This window comes from Zonotrichia albicollis, chromosome W (assembly GCF_047830755.1).
Source record: "Zonotrichia albicollis isolate bZonAlb1 chromosome W, bZonAlb1.hap1, whole genome shotgun sequence".
Lineage (NCBI taxonomy): Eukaryota > Metazoa > Chordata > Aves > Passeriformes > Passerellidae > Zonotrichia > Zonotrichia albicollis.
This window is the reverse complement of record NC_133859.1, coordinates 17395535-17412173: the sequence shown is the minus strand read 5'-3', so window position 1 is coordinate 17412173 and position 16639 is coordinate 17395535. Positions and strand designations below refer to the sequence as shown.

General features: G+C 42.5%; 1 protein-coding gene across 1 annotated transcript; it reads left to right on the top strand.

Annotated features, from left to right (window-relative positions):
* Positions 1–5102: 5102 nt before the first annotated feature.
* On the top strand, positions 5103–13395 carry LOC141726820 (ATP synthase F(1) complex subunit alpha, mitochondrial-like). Its single transcript, XM_074531889.1, has 12 exons — positions 5103–5307; positions 6379–6457; positions 7528–7697; positions 8465–8638; positions 8716–8882; positions 9027–9175; positions 9827–9978; positions 10109–10333; positions 10442–10549; positions 11086–11230; positions 11457–11607; positions 11980–13395. Exons 1-12 carry the CDS (start codon positions 5248–5250, stop codon positions 12059–12061), a joined length of 1662 nt encoding a protein of 553 aa, XP_074387990.1. The 5' UTR covers positions 5103–5247; the 3' UTR covers positions 12062–13395.
* Positions 13396–16639: the final 3244 nt, after the last annotated feature.

The window sequence follows — 16639 nt, the reverse complement described above, 5'->3', positions numbered from 1 at the left end:
CTATGTGGATGGTTCCTCCAGATGTCTACAAGGAAAAAGAACGTCAGGGTATGCAGTAGTTGATGGAAACAACATGCAAACGATTGAAAAAGGAAAATTACCTTCAAACTGGTGAGCTCAAACTTGTGAATTATATGCTCTAAAAAGAGCACTGGAATATTTAGCACACAAGAAAGGAAGTATATATACTGATTCAAGGTATGCCTTTGGAGTAGTACATAACTTTGGAAAAATTTGGGAAGAAAGAGGACTACTAAATTCAAGAGGGAAAGAATTGGTACATGAGGGGCTCATTTTAGAAGTTTTAGAGGCACTAAAATTACCTGAAAGAGATAGCTATAGTACACATCAAGGGACACCAAAAGGGAATGACCCCAGAAATAAGAGGAAATAACTTGGCAGATCAGGAAGCTAAGGATGAAGCAGAAAATGGAGCTGAAAGAGTTATGTTAATATTAACTCCTAATGAGGAAAAATTGGAAATTACAAAGTTAAGGGAACCAGAGAAAAATAATTAAACAAGATAGGAAGAGAACAAGATGAATCAGGGAAATGGACACTTCCTGATGGAAGACAATTACTTAATAAAATGCTTACTAGGAAAATATTAGAAGACATGCATCAGAAAACCCACTGGGGTACCCAGGCTTTGTGTGATCATTTTTTAAGGAATTATGGGTGCATTGGGATTTTTGGAGTAGCAAAGCAAGTAACTGAAAGATGTATAATTTGCCAGAGGATAAATAAAAAGGTAATGAGAAAAACAACATTAGGAGGTGGTTAGTTAGCTCTTCGACCATTTCAAAGTATCCAAGTAGATTCTACTGAACTTTATCAAGTACAAAGATGGAAGTATTTATTAGTAATGACAGACCATCTAACTCATTGGGTGGAAGCAGTTCCCACTGTCAAGGCCACAGCCAATGTGATAAGTAAAACCCTTTTGGAACAGATCATTCCCAGATATGGAATGGTTAATAGGATAGACTCGGACAGAGGAACACATTTTATGTCAAAAGTGTTACAACAAATAACTCAAGCGTTAGGAATAAAATGGGAGTTACACACCCCATGGCATCCACAGAGTTCGGGCCGGGTAGAGAGGATGAACCAGACTTTAAAGAGAATTAATAGTTGAAACCCGAATGTCATGGGTACAATGCCTACCTTTAGCCTTACTGAGAATCCGAATCCAACCCAGGTCAGACCTGGGGGTGTCACCTTATGAAAGGATGTTTGGCTTACCTTTTCTAACCACTCAATATGAAAATGCCACCTTTGAGGTAGGGGTAATGAGTGTCAAAGGATATGTTAACATCATTGCAAAAACTCTTGAAAACTTACAGTTAAAAGGAATAATCCCTCAAACCACACCTTTGGATTTTAAAATCCATAATATTCATCCAGAAAAACGGGTGCTAGTAAAAACATGGAAAGAACAGTCTTCAACTCCACAATGGGAAGGTCCTTTTCATGTATTGCTGATGACCGAGGCTGCGATCTGGACCAGGGAATGAGGGTGGATCCATGCCAGCAGAATCAAAGGACCTGTGGAAGAACCTAAGGAGTGGACGATAACATCAATGCCGGGTGATACCAAATTGACTCTTCAAAAGGGAATGGGTGGTAATGAACTGGGAAGACCCAAATAATCCAAGAAACATACACTAGATCACACCTAGCTGGGAAATAAGACAGAGCTTATATCAGTGGTTTCAAGCACCATCTATACAAGCTTTGAGATGCCTCCGATACTCTCCTTGGGGAGGAATATTTCCACTCCAAACAGGAGGATCAGGACTGTTTCGGACAGAGAGCTCTTGTATTCTGGCCTTAGCCTGTGACCTATACAAAGAGGAGGAGGAGTTGCAACTTCCATCAGTGCCATATCAAATACCCTATTTGATTCACCCAAATAGCAGACATGCTAGCTGGGTTAAATATAAATGTTTAAATTGTGGGAAGAATTGGTATTGTAGTTCACATAATCGATGCTCTCATTGCAGGAAGTGTCAAGTGCCAAATCAATCTCCTATCCAGGTAGAACTCAAAGCAACTGAAATAATAACTTTGTTTTGTGGATGGAAATTATTAGGGCCTGTTGAATGGGAGATATCTGAGGAACGGTGGGAAACCACAGTTAAGGAGTGTCAAAAACTCTTTGCCTGGAAATTAACTAAGAGAAAGTTAAAAGGAAATAGAGGGCAAGACCAGATTGGCCTCTATATTCACCACCAAGAAGATCATATACACCTGCTGTGAGTTGCAACCCCAAAGGCATGGGAGGTGGGAGTATAAGCCATACTGGACCTCTGTTATTCCTTCTTCTGTCACTCATTTTTTGTCTTTTCCCTTTTGGGATGTAGACAAGGCCATGCCACAGGTGTTACCAAAAGCTGTATATGGAAAGACACCGAGGTTCCTTTTTTATTTATCACACTCATGTCAACAGTCACTCTTATAACCCATCCAAATTAGGTAATTGCATGCACAATGGGAAAAAGTACTGGATTGCAGAGAACTTAGGAACAAGTGGCAACAGGATGGGAAGTCAATGCCCAAAAGGGGAGAGATTGATTTGTTTCACCTACATTATTTGGAACAAAGCACAGGATTTACTAAAAGAGCAATTGACAAACACAAAGACTAAGCCAGTACAACCACCTTAACCTGTGCCAATCTCAACTGACGATTTGTAAACGAAACTTGAACAGCAATTAGAAAAAGAAATAGATATTTCAAGGATGGGTAAAAACCAGTTTGTGGAATGGGGGGAAAGAATAAGTAGAGAATTTAACATAACCAATTGTTGGGTCTGTGGAGGGGCTTTGATGTCAGAAGAATGGCCATAGGAAGGCAGCAGCTTAGGCCCAGTTGAGCTCCTTAAGTGGAACCAAACAAGTATAAGTGGAGAAAATTGACCAGAGGGGTGGATTTTGAGTTCAATAGTCATAGAGGAAGAATGTCTCTGGCGCACTGGGAAAAAGTTCATTCATGAAGTAGGAAAAACTCCCTGTAAAAGATACAAGGTTAGTAACAGAACTTCTGTATGGTGGGTCCCAGAAGAACCAACCATGTACTGGACCCAGGAAAAAGTAAAAAAAGGAAATTGTAAGTATGATAATATAATCAGACTTTTTCAATATAATGATACAGGTAAAAATCCTTACTTTGGCATCCCAGAAATTTCCAAATTTTGGGAGAATATAGATCAGCAAAAGTTTGACTATTGGAAAGCTCCAGATGGCTTATTTTGGATATGTGGAAAAAAAGCATACCCAAAACTCCCCTCTCAGTGGAAAGGGAGCTGCACTCTGGGAATCATACAGCCAGGATTTTTTCTTTTGCCAGGACCTGATGGGGATCAGTTAGAGATACCAGTTTATGAGGATCTAAAGAGAAACAAAAGAGATTTGATTGGAGGATTCCAAAAATGGGGAGATGAGGAATGGCCCCCTGAATGCATACTGGAAACATATGGACCAGTCACCTGGGCACAAGATGGGAGTTGGGGAAATCGGACCCCAATTTAAATGCTAAATCATATTAAAAGACTGCAAGCCACTGTAGAGATAATAACAAACAGAACTGATCGGGCAATGGAATTAATAACAAGGCAACAAACCCAAATGAGAGCGGCCGTGTATCAGAATAGGTTGGCTTTAGACTATCTATTAGATGAAGAAGGGGGTGTTTGTAGAAAATTCAGTACATCAGATTGTTGTTTAAAAATAGATGACAATGGGGATGCTGTCCTGGATATAGTCAATGATATCAGAAAAATCACCCATGTACCGGTTCAAAATTGGGAATCAGTACTAAATACTAGCTGGTGGGATAACGTGTTGGGGATAGAATGGTGGAAAAAGTTAGTCTTCTTCCTTTTATGCACTACAGCTGGTCTAATATTTCTTCCTTGTTTGATCCCATTTCATTCGGCTCATCACCAGTGTAGTCCAAGGTATGCAATTAGTGACCATGGATCAAAAGTTGGCTACGACAAACATGGTGCAAAGGATTATGGTGTTAAAGAAACAAAATAATATAGAAGACCCCTTCAGAGAAGCGAGATTGATTTGTGAAGAAAATGAGCAACTAATGAAGGCTAGAAAACCATGAATACTGCTCAAGCCAAAATAATTATAAAGAGAGAGGATTGTGAAAACTGCATATTATATGGCTCTATGCAGATATTTACTATATGTATTATGTTGTATGGATTAGTAGAGCTGTATTAACATTTTACTAGTATTGTAAATGTAGTTTTGTAGTTAAAATCTAATTTTTGTGGTTAAAATAGAAACTATGTATGTGAGATATTTTTTTAAAGACAGGAATGAGGTACTCGCACCAGATAGCAGCCACGGGACACCGTAATGTTTCAGAGAAAGAGAATTTATTGCTCCATTATCAGAAGAAACTTCTTGCCGCCTCGCTCAGCCCTGAAGGCAGCGTCAGGATTCAGAGGAAGAAGTTGACACTGACCAGACAGAATCCTTTGCTTGAATGGAAGTTATGCATCATGTCTGAGATGCATGAATATGCAATGGGCTATTGCTTTTAAGGGTTAATTCTCTGTTAACGTGTGTCCTTTTTCGGGCTTGTTTTGCCCAGAAAGAGGTACCCGGACTGTCTGTAACTCTTTGTTTTTATTGTCTCATATTGTCCTAATCCTAATTGTCCAAATTTGTATTACTCTAATTACATTGCTATTTTTATAACCATTTTATTACTATTAAACTTCTAAAAATTTAAAAACAAGTGATTGGCGTTTTTCACACAGAGCCTAGGCGAGATGCCAGCGCTTCTCTACCACATTTTTCTTCTACTACGCAGCTGCTACATTGAGACGGGGGATCAGGAGTGCAAGCACTCACAGCTCGCATAAAGGGGTGGTGAGGTCACTGCCTCAACTGCCCCAACTACCCCCTGCCCTGCCCCGCCCTGCCCCGCCGCCACTCTCCGCCTTTTCCGCCCGCCGAGGGACATTTCAAGGGCGCATATATATATAAAAGTATGCATCTGTTCCCCCATCGCTTAGAGGCGCGAAAGGTAAAAGACGCCGGGACACTTGAGAAGACCGGCGGGGGAAGCAATTCCCGGCCTCGCCCCGCTCCGCCTCCTGGGCGGGGATCGTCGTAATAAGAGGCGAAGCGAGCTACCGCCATTTTGGGCTGGTAGTGGTTGCGTGTGATTTGTCTTCTGTCTGTTTCGGTCTTGCCTGAAGGAGTTGTTGCTGCTGTCGTCATGTTCTCCACCAGCGTGGCTGCCTCTCTTGCCCGCTCCCTGCCTCGGCAGGCCGGCCTGGTGAGCGCATTCTCCCCTCCCTGCAGTGAGCGAAGGTGGTGGGTGGGAGGCGGCCGCCGCCGCCGCCATCTTGGAGGCAGCGGTGACTTTGAGAGGTTGCGGCCTCCCGCTCTCGGGAGTTTGGGATGGGGGGCTCGCCTTAGCGCTGGGTGTCAGCGGGGCCAGACCTACTGCTGAGAGAGCGAGGGTGCCCTTGCTTGGGAGGTGGAGGCGGGGGAGGGGGGGCCGGGGGGGTGTCTAGGGGACGGCCTGTCCTTCCCCGGTGATGTCGCTTGGTGCTGTTGGGGTTCAGGTTAATGTCTGAAAGCTGCCCGATCCCAATCAAGGTGAGGGATTTGTACTGCCAAACTTTGCCAGCTAGTGGGTTTTCCCCCCGCACCCCCGTGTTCGTAGGGAAGAGTGAGGATGTGAAGATCTGTCCCGACCTGTTCCCGCTGGTGTCCCTTGAGAAGGTGAACGGAGGAGACGCCTGCCCGGGCGTTCAGAGGAATAGCATTAACGGTGCCTGGAGCGGCACTGGGAGCTTTACTTAGGACATAAGATTATAACATTTTATTGCATTTGTTATCACAGATTTATTTTGGTTTTTTGGTCGTTATTTTTGCTCTCGTCTATGTTCTAGCCATACCAGCAATTCTGCCGATAATTTTTTTTTTTTAGGAAGGCCAACCCTTAGAAGATACAGTATTATTTCTCTCTTGTGGAGAACCGTGAGGGTTGTGGTGATTTCTTTCTGCCTCAAGCGTTTGGTGTTCAGCACAAAGTTGGCAAGCGAGAGGTGGTGTTGCTTTGGGATCTGCTGTGGTATTGTGGTGGTGACAGCAGTGCAATGCAGAAAAATGCGGCAAATAACTTAGAGCAATCTCTTTTACCAGCTGTCCTTGCTTAGAAGTGCTGGATTTGGTTCCATAATTAAAACTTGTGATTGGAGTGCTGTGGAGCTAAACTCAAAACTGAGAGATATTAAGTTTATAAGCTCATGATCAAAAATGTCACAGTATTATCTTTCAACCTTTTTTTTTTTAATGAATGAGGAAATTTTACTGTTACTGAAGCAATTACTTGTTTTAGATTTCCAGAAACATTCTGGGTGCAGCGTTTGTTGCTACAAGAAACCTCCATGCCTCCAAAACATGCTTTCAGAAAACTGGTGAGTCTGAGGAAGGTCTTCATATAACAGTGTGGTTTAAGAACTTGGTCTATCAGACAAAAGGAAATTTGAATATGGTGCATGTATCAGTTGACAGAATGCTTGAGGACATTTATGTACTGACAGTATTTAACTGAACTTTTGCATAGTCACATCCAGCAGACTTCACTTTAATAACTCTTTAGATTATGCCCAAACCAAGGAAATGTCACATGTCTGTTTACACAGTTTGCCTGCTTTGTGAGGATTCCATTCAGAATTATTTTATTCTGATATTCGGAACTCTTGCAGAATTATTTGGGAAAATAAAAAGCCTCAAGTTCTACTTTTCTGTCTTGTTTGTAAAAGTATGAAGGAACAGATGACTCCCAGACCTGCCAGTGTTTTATCCTTTAGCATAGCTTTTTGCTGCCAGCATTTTGGTGTTTAGAGAAAACAGTGGCCTTGCACAGCTGTGTTTTTGATAGTGGTTCATATACAATTTTCAAAGTGTCTTGGGGTTATTAAATGTATTAGGAAATAAAAATTTCACAATTTTATTTACTGTTTCCTGGCTGGGGAAATAAAGAGTTGTTGGAGGTACACTGCCAAACAAGTTGGAGGAATATGGGGAATGCATTTTTACAGCTTATATTGAACAATTTGCTTCTTAAATGTATCAAGTTCCTTTAAATATATTTGGATCTTGGATTGCAGATCACAGGGTGTTTGATGCCTCCAGTTTAAGTAGCCTCTCTGCAAGTGGAATGACAATGTCTGTTCTTAGCCTCTGACTAATTATTTAATTTCTTTTTAGAGCAAGAGATTGTTAATAGTGTAAGACATGAAGGAAATTGGTAACTAAACAGTCATCAGTGTTTTAATTGGAGCTGTCATGTAATGATGTGTTGAAACTGCTTTTCTTAGCTGGGAATACAGAAGCTGTTATTTATCTTATTCATCTAGCATGTTGCTTGCTAGACTTCGTAATATACCAGAGAGAGCACCTTGGCCTGTGAATTCAAGACAAGCTTACTGAATTCATATCTTGCCTTAATGTGCTAAGTCAGGTGTGAAATGTCTCTTTCCAGGTACTGCTGAGGTATCCTCTATTCTCGAGGAACGTATTCTGGGAGCTGACACCTCTGCTGAACTTGAGGAGACTGGCCGTGTGCTCTCAATTGGTGATGGTATTGCCCGTGTGTATGGCCTAAGAAATGTCCAAGCAGAAGAAATGGTTGAATTCTCTTCTGGATTGAAGGTAAGCTTTCACTAAAGCAGTTTGTTTAGCCTAGAAATATATTTTTTTAAAAAATAAAGACTTTAAAAGGAGAATGAGACTGTTCTTGGAGGTACCCATGTGAACCTCTTGCAAACTTAATTTCACCTTTAATAAGTAGTAACTAATGTAATGCTACAAAAAGCAAATATTCTTTGAATTCATAACACTTTGCTTTCAGCATCTGGTTCTTGGCTAACACTTAAATTTTGTGTGTCTTTATCTAGGAAGTAGAAGAACTAATCTTCTATTGGATTTTGTTTTCTTTTATTTCATGCTGGCTTTTTTGTTTACTGTTGAATAACAGCCTTGTTTTATATTAGAATAAAAAAGCTGTCTGACTATTCTGAGAGTACTGCAACAGCTCTTATAATTTTTATAACCTAACTCGCCTTGGCCAGAGAAATAAGCTAGCATTTTTCCCTCATACAATTCCTAGGCAAGAGATAAATGTTGTATTTGAATCCTGCTTATCCTTTCTCTTCTTTTTAGAGAGATAAATGACAATGCTAGACTGATGCAGTATAATTATGTGATAAGTTGAAGGCTTAGGCAGGCAGGTTCTCTAACCAATATGGAAATAGATGCATTGTTCATAAAAGCAACACATTGACTATTGTTACAAATAAGATTGAGGTAGATTATGTGGCATACTCTACACTGTAGAATGATCACGTTGATATTAAACTGTGATAGTTTTTGTAGATGTTGGTATGGGTTTTCTCAGGATAATGTGACCTTTGTCCTAGGGTATGTCCTTGAATTTGGAGCCCGACAACGTTGGTGTTGTTGTGTTTGGTAATGACAGACTGATCAAGGAGGGGGATATTGTGAAGAGGACTGGTGCCATTGTGGATGTTCCAGTTGGGGAAGAGCTGCTGGGCCGTGTTGTAGATGCCCTGGGTAATCCAATTGATGGGAAGGTAAGTGTAACTAGGTGCTTACTACCTCTGCTTGTATCTATGTGATACAGACTGCAACAGTTTTTCTTCTTTTTAAGGGTTCTGTTGCATCTAAGATGCGTAGGAGAGTTGGCTTAAAGGCTCCTGGGATAATTCCCAGAATCTCTGTGCGTGAACCTATGCAAACTGGGATTAAGGCTGTAGACAGCTTGGTGCCAATTGGTCGTGGCCAGCGTGAGCTGATAATTGGTGACAGGCAGACCGGGTAAGTTAAATGGCCAAGCCAAAAAAGTTTCCTTTAAGAGATATTTGAGTGCAGTGTGCACCAATGTACAGAACTGAATACAAAACTGTGTAGAGGTTGGGAGAACTGCAGGCAGCTTAACTTACCAACCTCTGTGTTACCCAGGAAAACTTCAATTGCAATTGACACAATAATCAACCAGAAACGTTTTAATGATGGGACAGATGAGAAGAAGAAGCTGTACTGTATCTATGTTGCAATTGGCCAGAAGAGATCTACTGTTGCTCAGCTGGTGAAGAGGCTCACTGATGCAGGTACAGACTTTTGAAGGTGGTTGAGCCTAGTAACATCCTGTTCTCATTATAATGCTGAATACTGCTATGACCTCTCCTAGCTGCAAGTATAGACAGAATTCCTTTTTTGATTAAATGAATGAACTACTTTTGTGGACAAGAAATCTTTCTAGGTATCTGGGGGGAAAACAACCCCCTATTTTTGCTACATCACATTAGAAGACTATTTTGAAGTCCCAAAACTGCTGAGTTTTTTCTGGAAAAGTCAGCTGATTTTTTTTTTTTTTTTTTCCCCCTAGCGGAGTTGAGAGGTTCCTCTTGGCAGGCCTGGTGACAAGCTATGGCCTACAAGTATTTATATGGACTTGATGTGTTTCATATGCATGTAAATGTGAATGGCAGTTAAAAATTTAAGTGGAGAGACTTGACTGCCCAAACATAAAGGATTAAATGGTAGCATCTTTTCAGGAACAGTTGACCAAGGCTGCATATGTAATAGGCCAATAAACATGTTAATTTAGTACAGTGGGCTTTCCTGTAACAATTTAGTGGTGCTGCCTGGGCTTGCCTTAGCAACTTATTAGCAACTTATTTCACATGTTTGTTGCATTTGCTGATTACAGGCATGGTGAGGTAATATACTCAGTGGTGTGTTTCTCCAATTCTTTACAGATGCCATGAAGTACACTATTGTGGTGTCTGCCACAGCATCTGATGCAGCACCCCTTCAGTATCTGGCTCCCTATTCAGGCTGCTCCATGGGTGAATACTTCAGAGACAATGGAAAACATGCATTAATCATCTATGATGACTTGTCCAAGCAGGTCAGGAAACATTGTTTATAGGCCTCATAGTCAAACATTGGTGTTTATAGCTGTAACATCACCTCAAGTTTAGAAATCCAAAATGTTAAATGAGCTTCTGAGGTCTGAAAGCTTTCTTTATACCATGCAGGCTGTTGCCTATCGTCAGATGTCTCTGCTGCTGCGTCGTCCACCTGGCCGTGAAGCCTACCCAGGTGATGTGTTCTACCTGCACTCTCGACTGCTGGAAAGAGCAGCCAAAATGAATGACTCCTTTGGAGGCGGCTCTCTGACCGCCTTGCCTGTCATTGAAACTCAGGCTGGTGATGTGTCTGCTTACATTCCAACCAATGTCATCTCCATCACTGATGGACAGGTAGGACTTCTTCACATCCCAGTGCACATCTTTGTTATTTACTACCAGCTCTCTGAGGAGGCTTCTAGGCTTCTGACCAAGATAATAAAACAATTCTCTCTCTTACAGATTTTCTTGGAAACGGAGTTGTTCTACAAAGGTATCCGTCCAGCCATCAATGTTGGCCTGTCTGTGTCCCGTGTAGGCTCTGCTGCTCAGACCAGGGCTATGAAGCAGGTAAGCATGAAACTACTGCTTCTCTTGCTAGAGATGAGTAGTGTGTAGGCCTTCCAACCCATTTCACTCTAAAGAGCTGTGACTAGAGAGGGGATAAAGCTTTGGATTCCTTAGTGTTATGAAACTATAAAAGAACAAACTTTGGGGATCTCTTTGATATTTTCATTACTTGTTAAATGAGGTGGGGGAGAAAGGAAAATAGTATCTGCATAAAGATGTAGGGTTATGTTTCTGTATGCTGAGCTGGGTGCTGATCTAACTAGAAATAGAGAATGCTCTCTTAACCCTGTGCTTTTAGTCCATATATGGAATTAGAGGTTTAATATCAATGGTTACTGTTTTAGGGAGGCATGCTTATATTAAAAAGTGCGATATTTAGAAATGCAAATAATAATCTGTCAGAATCTTGAGATTCACTTTTCTGGGATAGATAGTAAAGCTGTCTTATGACAACTGTCATCTGAAGATAACCTGCAAACTCCTAGATACCTTTAAAAGGTGATCAAACTCAGTCTCATCTGTATCTTGTGTTGTAGGTGGCAGGTACCATGAAGTTGGAATTGGCTCAGTATCGTGAAGTAGCTGCCTTTGCCCAGTTTGGCTCTGATCTGGATGCTGCTACACAACAGCTGCTGAACCGTGGTGTACGTCTGACAGAGCTTCTCAAACAAGGACAGTATGGTGAGTGTCTTGAACTTAAAAAGTCTGCATTTCACATTAGTCTCTTGTGCTAGCAAGATTGGTCTTTGTGGCAGCATTTACCATGTCCATTCTGTGCACATGGTCAATGCAGACTTGCTTGAACCATGTTGTGTATATGCAGTTGATCTTCAAAGGAAGGACTGCATAGTACTGGTGTGTCCTGATGTGAGAGTTACTGGTGGCATGAGTGCTCTCTTTTCTGCAGTTCCCATGGCTATCGAGGAACAGGTTGCAGTCATCTATGCTGGTGTAAGAGGTCACTTGGACAAGCTGGAGCCCAGCAAAATTACTAAATTTGAGAGTGCTTTCCTAGCTCATGTACTGAGCCAGCACCAGGCCCTCCTATCCACAATCAGGTATGATTTATCCTGCTTCATCCCAAGGATATTGATTTGATGGCTGGAGTGCAGATAATGGTCCCTGTACTGTTAATTTAGTGTATCCCAGAACATCAGGCCTTAAGCTACCCGTACCGGAACTGGAAATTAAATCAGCCTTCCAGTTGTCCAGAGCACATCTTCATGACTTTAGTTCTTAGGAAATCCAGTTGATGCTTAAAATGGAGAAGGGGTCTTATGTTAGTAGTACAAATTCATGCATCAAACAGAAATGTTTTAATTCATCTACTAATTTTGTTAGAAACTGGAAGGTTTGCTGTGAAGCCTTTGTCTTAGGGATTGACCATCTATCTATTTCTGTGTCAGAAGTTTAACTAACTCTTTCAACAGGACTGAAGGGAAGATCTCTGACCAGACAGAAGCTAAGTTGAAGGAAATAGTCACAAGTTTCCTGGCTACTTTTGAGGGATAAACATAAAACTGTTCAAACAGACCAGGCTCTTGTGATACAGTGCTCCAGTTCAGTCAAAGATTTGAAAGTATGTGCAACTTGAATGTACAGATCTCAATGACAATAAAAGTTCCTATGTAAAAAGGCTTGTATATTCTGATTGCCTTCTGGCTAGCTGCTTTCACCTTTAAAACTGTGGAGGACTCCCTGTGACATGTGCTTGCTTAAAAGAACCCTGAAAAATTGGTGGCATCTTAACTCCCCAGCTGGATCAAACTCCCCTTACGTGAATGAGGAGGTGTAGCGGTTAGTTTCTGGAGCTATGACCACAGTTCTCATTGTGACAGCTGAGGATTGCTCTTGCAGTTTTCATACTTTTTGCCAGACAGCTGATCTCTGAGAAAGGCATTCAGCTGGGGAAACAAGTTATGTTGTCTTGTCATGGGTGGTAACTAGTTGGACCTCACAGAAATCTCTAACAGCCTGATACTGTTACAGAGTATTTCTTAGAATTGCTGTCAAACCTATCCTGGGGCCTGGCTTTTGCAAGATGGGTTCTCTCAGAACTGAGGTCCTTGTGTCTCAGGACAACTGTAGTTGATTTTAATTCTGTCAGTAAACTGTCAGCAATTATTAGTGGGCGGGAGGGAAGTTACAATACCAGAACATTGCTTTAATTTCCCAACTTCTGCATGCCATGTGAGGCATTAGATTCCAGTGTTAGACCTATCTGGGATGTAGGAAAGTTAAAAGTTGCTCTATTTTGTATGGTGTATTCAACTTCACCTGGTACATTGGAGCTCGGTCCTTAATCCTTGGTGAGCTTTTGTACTGCAGTTACCTGTGATCAAGACTGCTCTTGAGGCTGTTCACTCTGTTCCCAGTTAACTTCCTTCACAGGAGCATCTTGCCTCCCAGTTTGAACCTGCTGTGTTATAAGCTGCTAGAAGCATTCTCACTCAGTTCCAGGCTAACAATCTGCTCTGTTGTACTGGGTCTGACTGAGGTAAAGTTCACAGCTGTCACTGACATCTTTTCATAAAAATGCTTTCTTTAGGATTTTTCCCCCTTCTGAGAAGCTGTGGCCTCAGCAACAAAATGTAAACAATGGTTATCTGCTGCTGTGGAATGCCACAGGTGGATCCGTGATTGGTCTCGGGTGGATGTTTGGATTTACTGACCACTCACGGCAGAGCTGGGTCTCACTCTCTGCTGAGACACAGCCCTTTGTTATTCATTCCTTTTCTGTTCTTAGCTTAGCTAGCCTTCTGAGAACTTTCCTTCTATTTCTTTTTAGTATAGTTATAATGTAATATATATATCATAAAATAATAAATCAAGCCTTCTGAACATGAGGTCAACATTCTCGTTTCTCTCTTCATCCTGCAACCCTTGTAAACACTGTGACACACAGCCCTCACAGTGCTGTGCTTTGCATTAGTAGCTGGAAGGGTGTTGGTAACAGGCCAGTGTTTTGGCTACTGCTGAGCAGTGCTGTCCCTCTGACATTCCTTCCCCCATGACAGGGATGGGAGTGGGCAAGATCTTGGGAGGGGACACAATCATGTCAGCTGCCCCAAATTAGCCAAAAGGATATTCCATACTGATGCCTTTTGGGACTACCTAAAAACAGAAGCCAGACAAAATTAAGGGACTAAAAAGCAGTTTTATTGGAGAGACTTCAGGTACATTTTGGGCAGATAAAGCCTCCCCCAGGGGCTACACCCAAAAAAATAGATGACAGGTCACAGGTTTTCATACTTTTATAAGTTTGGTCCATTTACATATAGGGGGTTGTACTGGTTTAGGGCAAATTTGTTAAAGAATCTGCAAAGGAGGGCCCCTCCAGAAAGCGAAACCCACACAGCCCCTCCCCCCAACCGGTTCGGGAAAAAATTCCTCGGAGAGAGGTGGAAAGAACCTGTTTATTTGACTGGCCCCGCACCCCCCAGCACACAAAATGAACAATACCCGATGACATCGCTCTGAGAAAGATGGCAACATCAGAAAGTCTCTTTCGTGGGGGGTGGTTGCTCTGTTCTCAGTCCCTCCGGCGCTGGGCCAGCCGCTGCAGCCGAACCTTCGGTGTTCCCGGGTCCCAGTCCGGAGCAGGTTCGAGATGGTCACAGGAACAGGAGAGGAGAAACAGTCCAGGAAGCAATGTGGACTGTTTAGCTAGAACTAGCTAATAAGCAGAGGCAGAAAGCAGAGCAGAAGCAAGAGCAGAAAAAGAGAGCAAGCAAAAGCAGCAAGCTAAAGCTGGAAGTGAAAAAACAGCCCCATGTACCGCTTGTCTCTGTGTCCTGATAAGAGAAACCCAAACAAAACTTCCACTCTTCAGAGCCGGTCTTAAAGGCACAGAACAGATGAATGGGGATATACAAGCATCATAACGTCACCCCAGGACAGGGGTTAATCTTCCAATTACAGCTTCCAGTAATGAAGTAATTTACCCTAAGTTTGCTCTCCCTTCCAACTCACTTTTGTTTATGTTTCTTGGGGCCTGAGACAGTAAGGTGTCCTTGATTCTCAGGCCTAGTGAGAAATTGTTTTGTCTGACCAAAATGGGAAAACAGTAGCTAACTGTATATGGAGTTTAGAGTTATACACTAAAGAATTGCAGAATTACAAATATATGAAAAATAGAAAAGCTAAAATCCTGAGGCATCAATACCATATGATGTCAGCTCAGATGTATAAAGCTAAAGGGAGAGAAAAGGAAAGAAGGGCATTCATGATTCTTCAGAGTTTTCCTTTCAGAGGAATCATTACACATACTGAAGCCCTGCTTCCCAGGAAGTGTCTGAACATCACTGCTGATGGGAAGTAGAGATTGACTTTTCTTTCCTTTAGCTCATGTGTGTGCAGACTCTTGCTTATTTCTTTCCTTTCACTGTAATAAAACTGCCTTATCTCACTCACTGGTTCTCCATCTTATTCTCTCCCCTGTCCCATTAAGAAAGGGAGTGATATAGCAGCTTAGTGAGCACCTGTCACTATAAGACATGAAAGAACACAAGCACACACCACTGTTCTCAAGGTGAAGGAAAAAAGGGAAGTTTATTTTCTGACTCCAACATTTATAGTTTTCCAAAAGTGACAGCGGATTGGAGGGTGACAGTGCCACCTCTCCAATGACACTGGTCAAACCAACAGTCCATCAACTCTCCTCCTACATAAAGGAATGCAAAACAATGAGTTATTTACAGAAAGTGTGTGAGAAAGTTCACTACAAGAATGTCAACATCAGAAGGCTTTGAAAATCTTAAAAAACTAAAGTGACATCTCACCCTTTTCCGTTTAAAAAAGAAAAAAAGAAAAGAAAATGAACAATGTGAAAAAGAAAACATGAACAATGTTCAGTGTCCACTTGCGGAGGGATCACTCTCATCATCTGCATCCAAGTCATCACTCAATGATTCACCCACTTGATGCCTTTCAGGTTGGTCATGGTTTCCGTCTTGCTCGTCAGGTGGATTCTGCTTCTGCGGTCGCAGGTCAGGGCAAACGCATTTCGAAGGTACCCAGCGTACCCCAGTATCTGTGGATACACAAGCATACCTGTGCTCCGAAGCAATAAGGTCATAGGGACCTTCCCACTGTTTCGTGACTAAATTCCACACCCGAACCTTTACTCGAGGCTGATGTGCCTTGTCTGCAGCCTGCAATGAGAGATGGCGATTCAAAATGACAGGGTTGAGTTCTGCGGCACAGTGAGATGACTGATTGTGCACAAAGCTTTTACCAACCAACTGTGCGGGGTTTCACCCTGCATTCCCTGTTTTTGATTTTGAAGAACCCGCTTCAGAGTATCATGCGTGTGTTCTACAATAGCTTGACCAGTCGGAGAATGAGGGATACCAAACTTGTGCGAGACACCCCACAGCTGCAGGAACTGCCTTACCTTTTATGATGCGTAAGCAGGACCATTGTCAGTTTTCACAGCAGAAGGTATGCCCAGAACGGCAAAGGCCTGCCTCCAGTGGGCGAGGACATCGCAGGCCTTCTCCCCACTGTGAGCCAAAGCCCACATCGCAGAGGAAAATGTGTCCACAGTGACACGCACATACTTGAGCCGGCCAAACTCGGCAATCTGGATGACATCGGTCTGCCAAAGCTCCAAGGCCCTAAGGCCCCTGGGGTTTACCCCTGCCGGCAAAGGCGGAGCAAGTGCATGGCAGTCATCACATGACTCAACAATGTCACGAGCCTCAGTTGGCGTCAGCTGAAACTGCTTCTGCAGGGTATGTGCGTTCTGGTGGAAAAACCCATGCGATGCCTCGGCCTGCGTGAGTGTATCAGGCTGAGTCACTACCCATGCTGGGTTAGCCAACTTGTCAGCCCTCGCGTTACCTTCCACTATAAAGCCTGGCAAATCGGTGTGACTCCTCACATGCAGAACATAAAATGGATGAACCTGGGCCTGAATGGCACACCACAAGGTCTTCAGTAAATGAAAAAAAGGCAGGATTACTGACCTTCAAAATCCAATGACCCAACCACTGTGCAATATCAGCCACATAGGCAGAATCCGTGACCAAGTTGAAAGGTTCCTGGGAAAATTTCTCAAATGCCATGACAGCAGCCCTCAGTTCAACC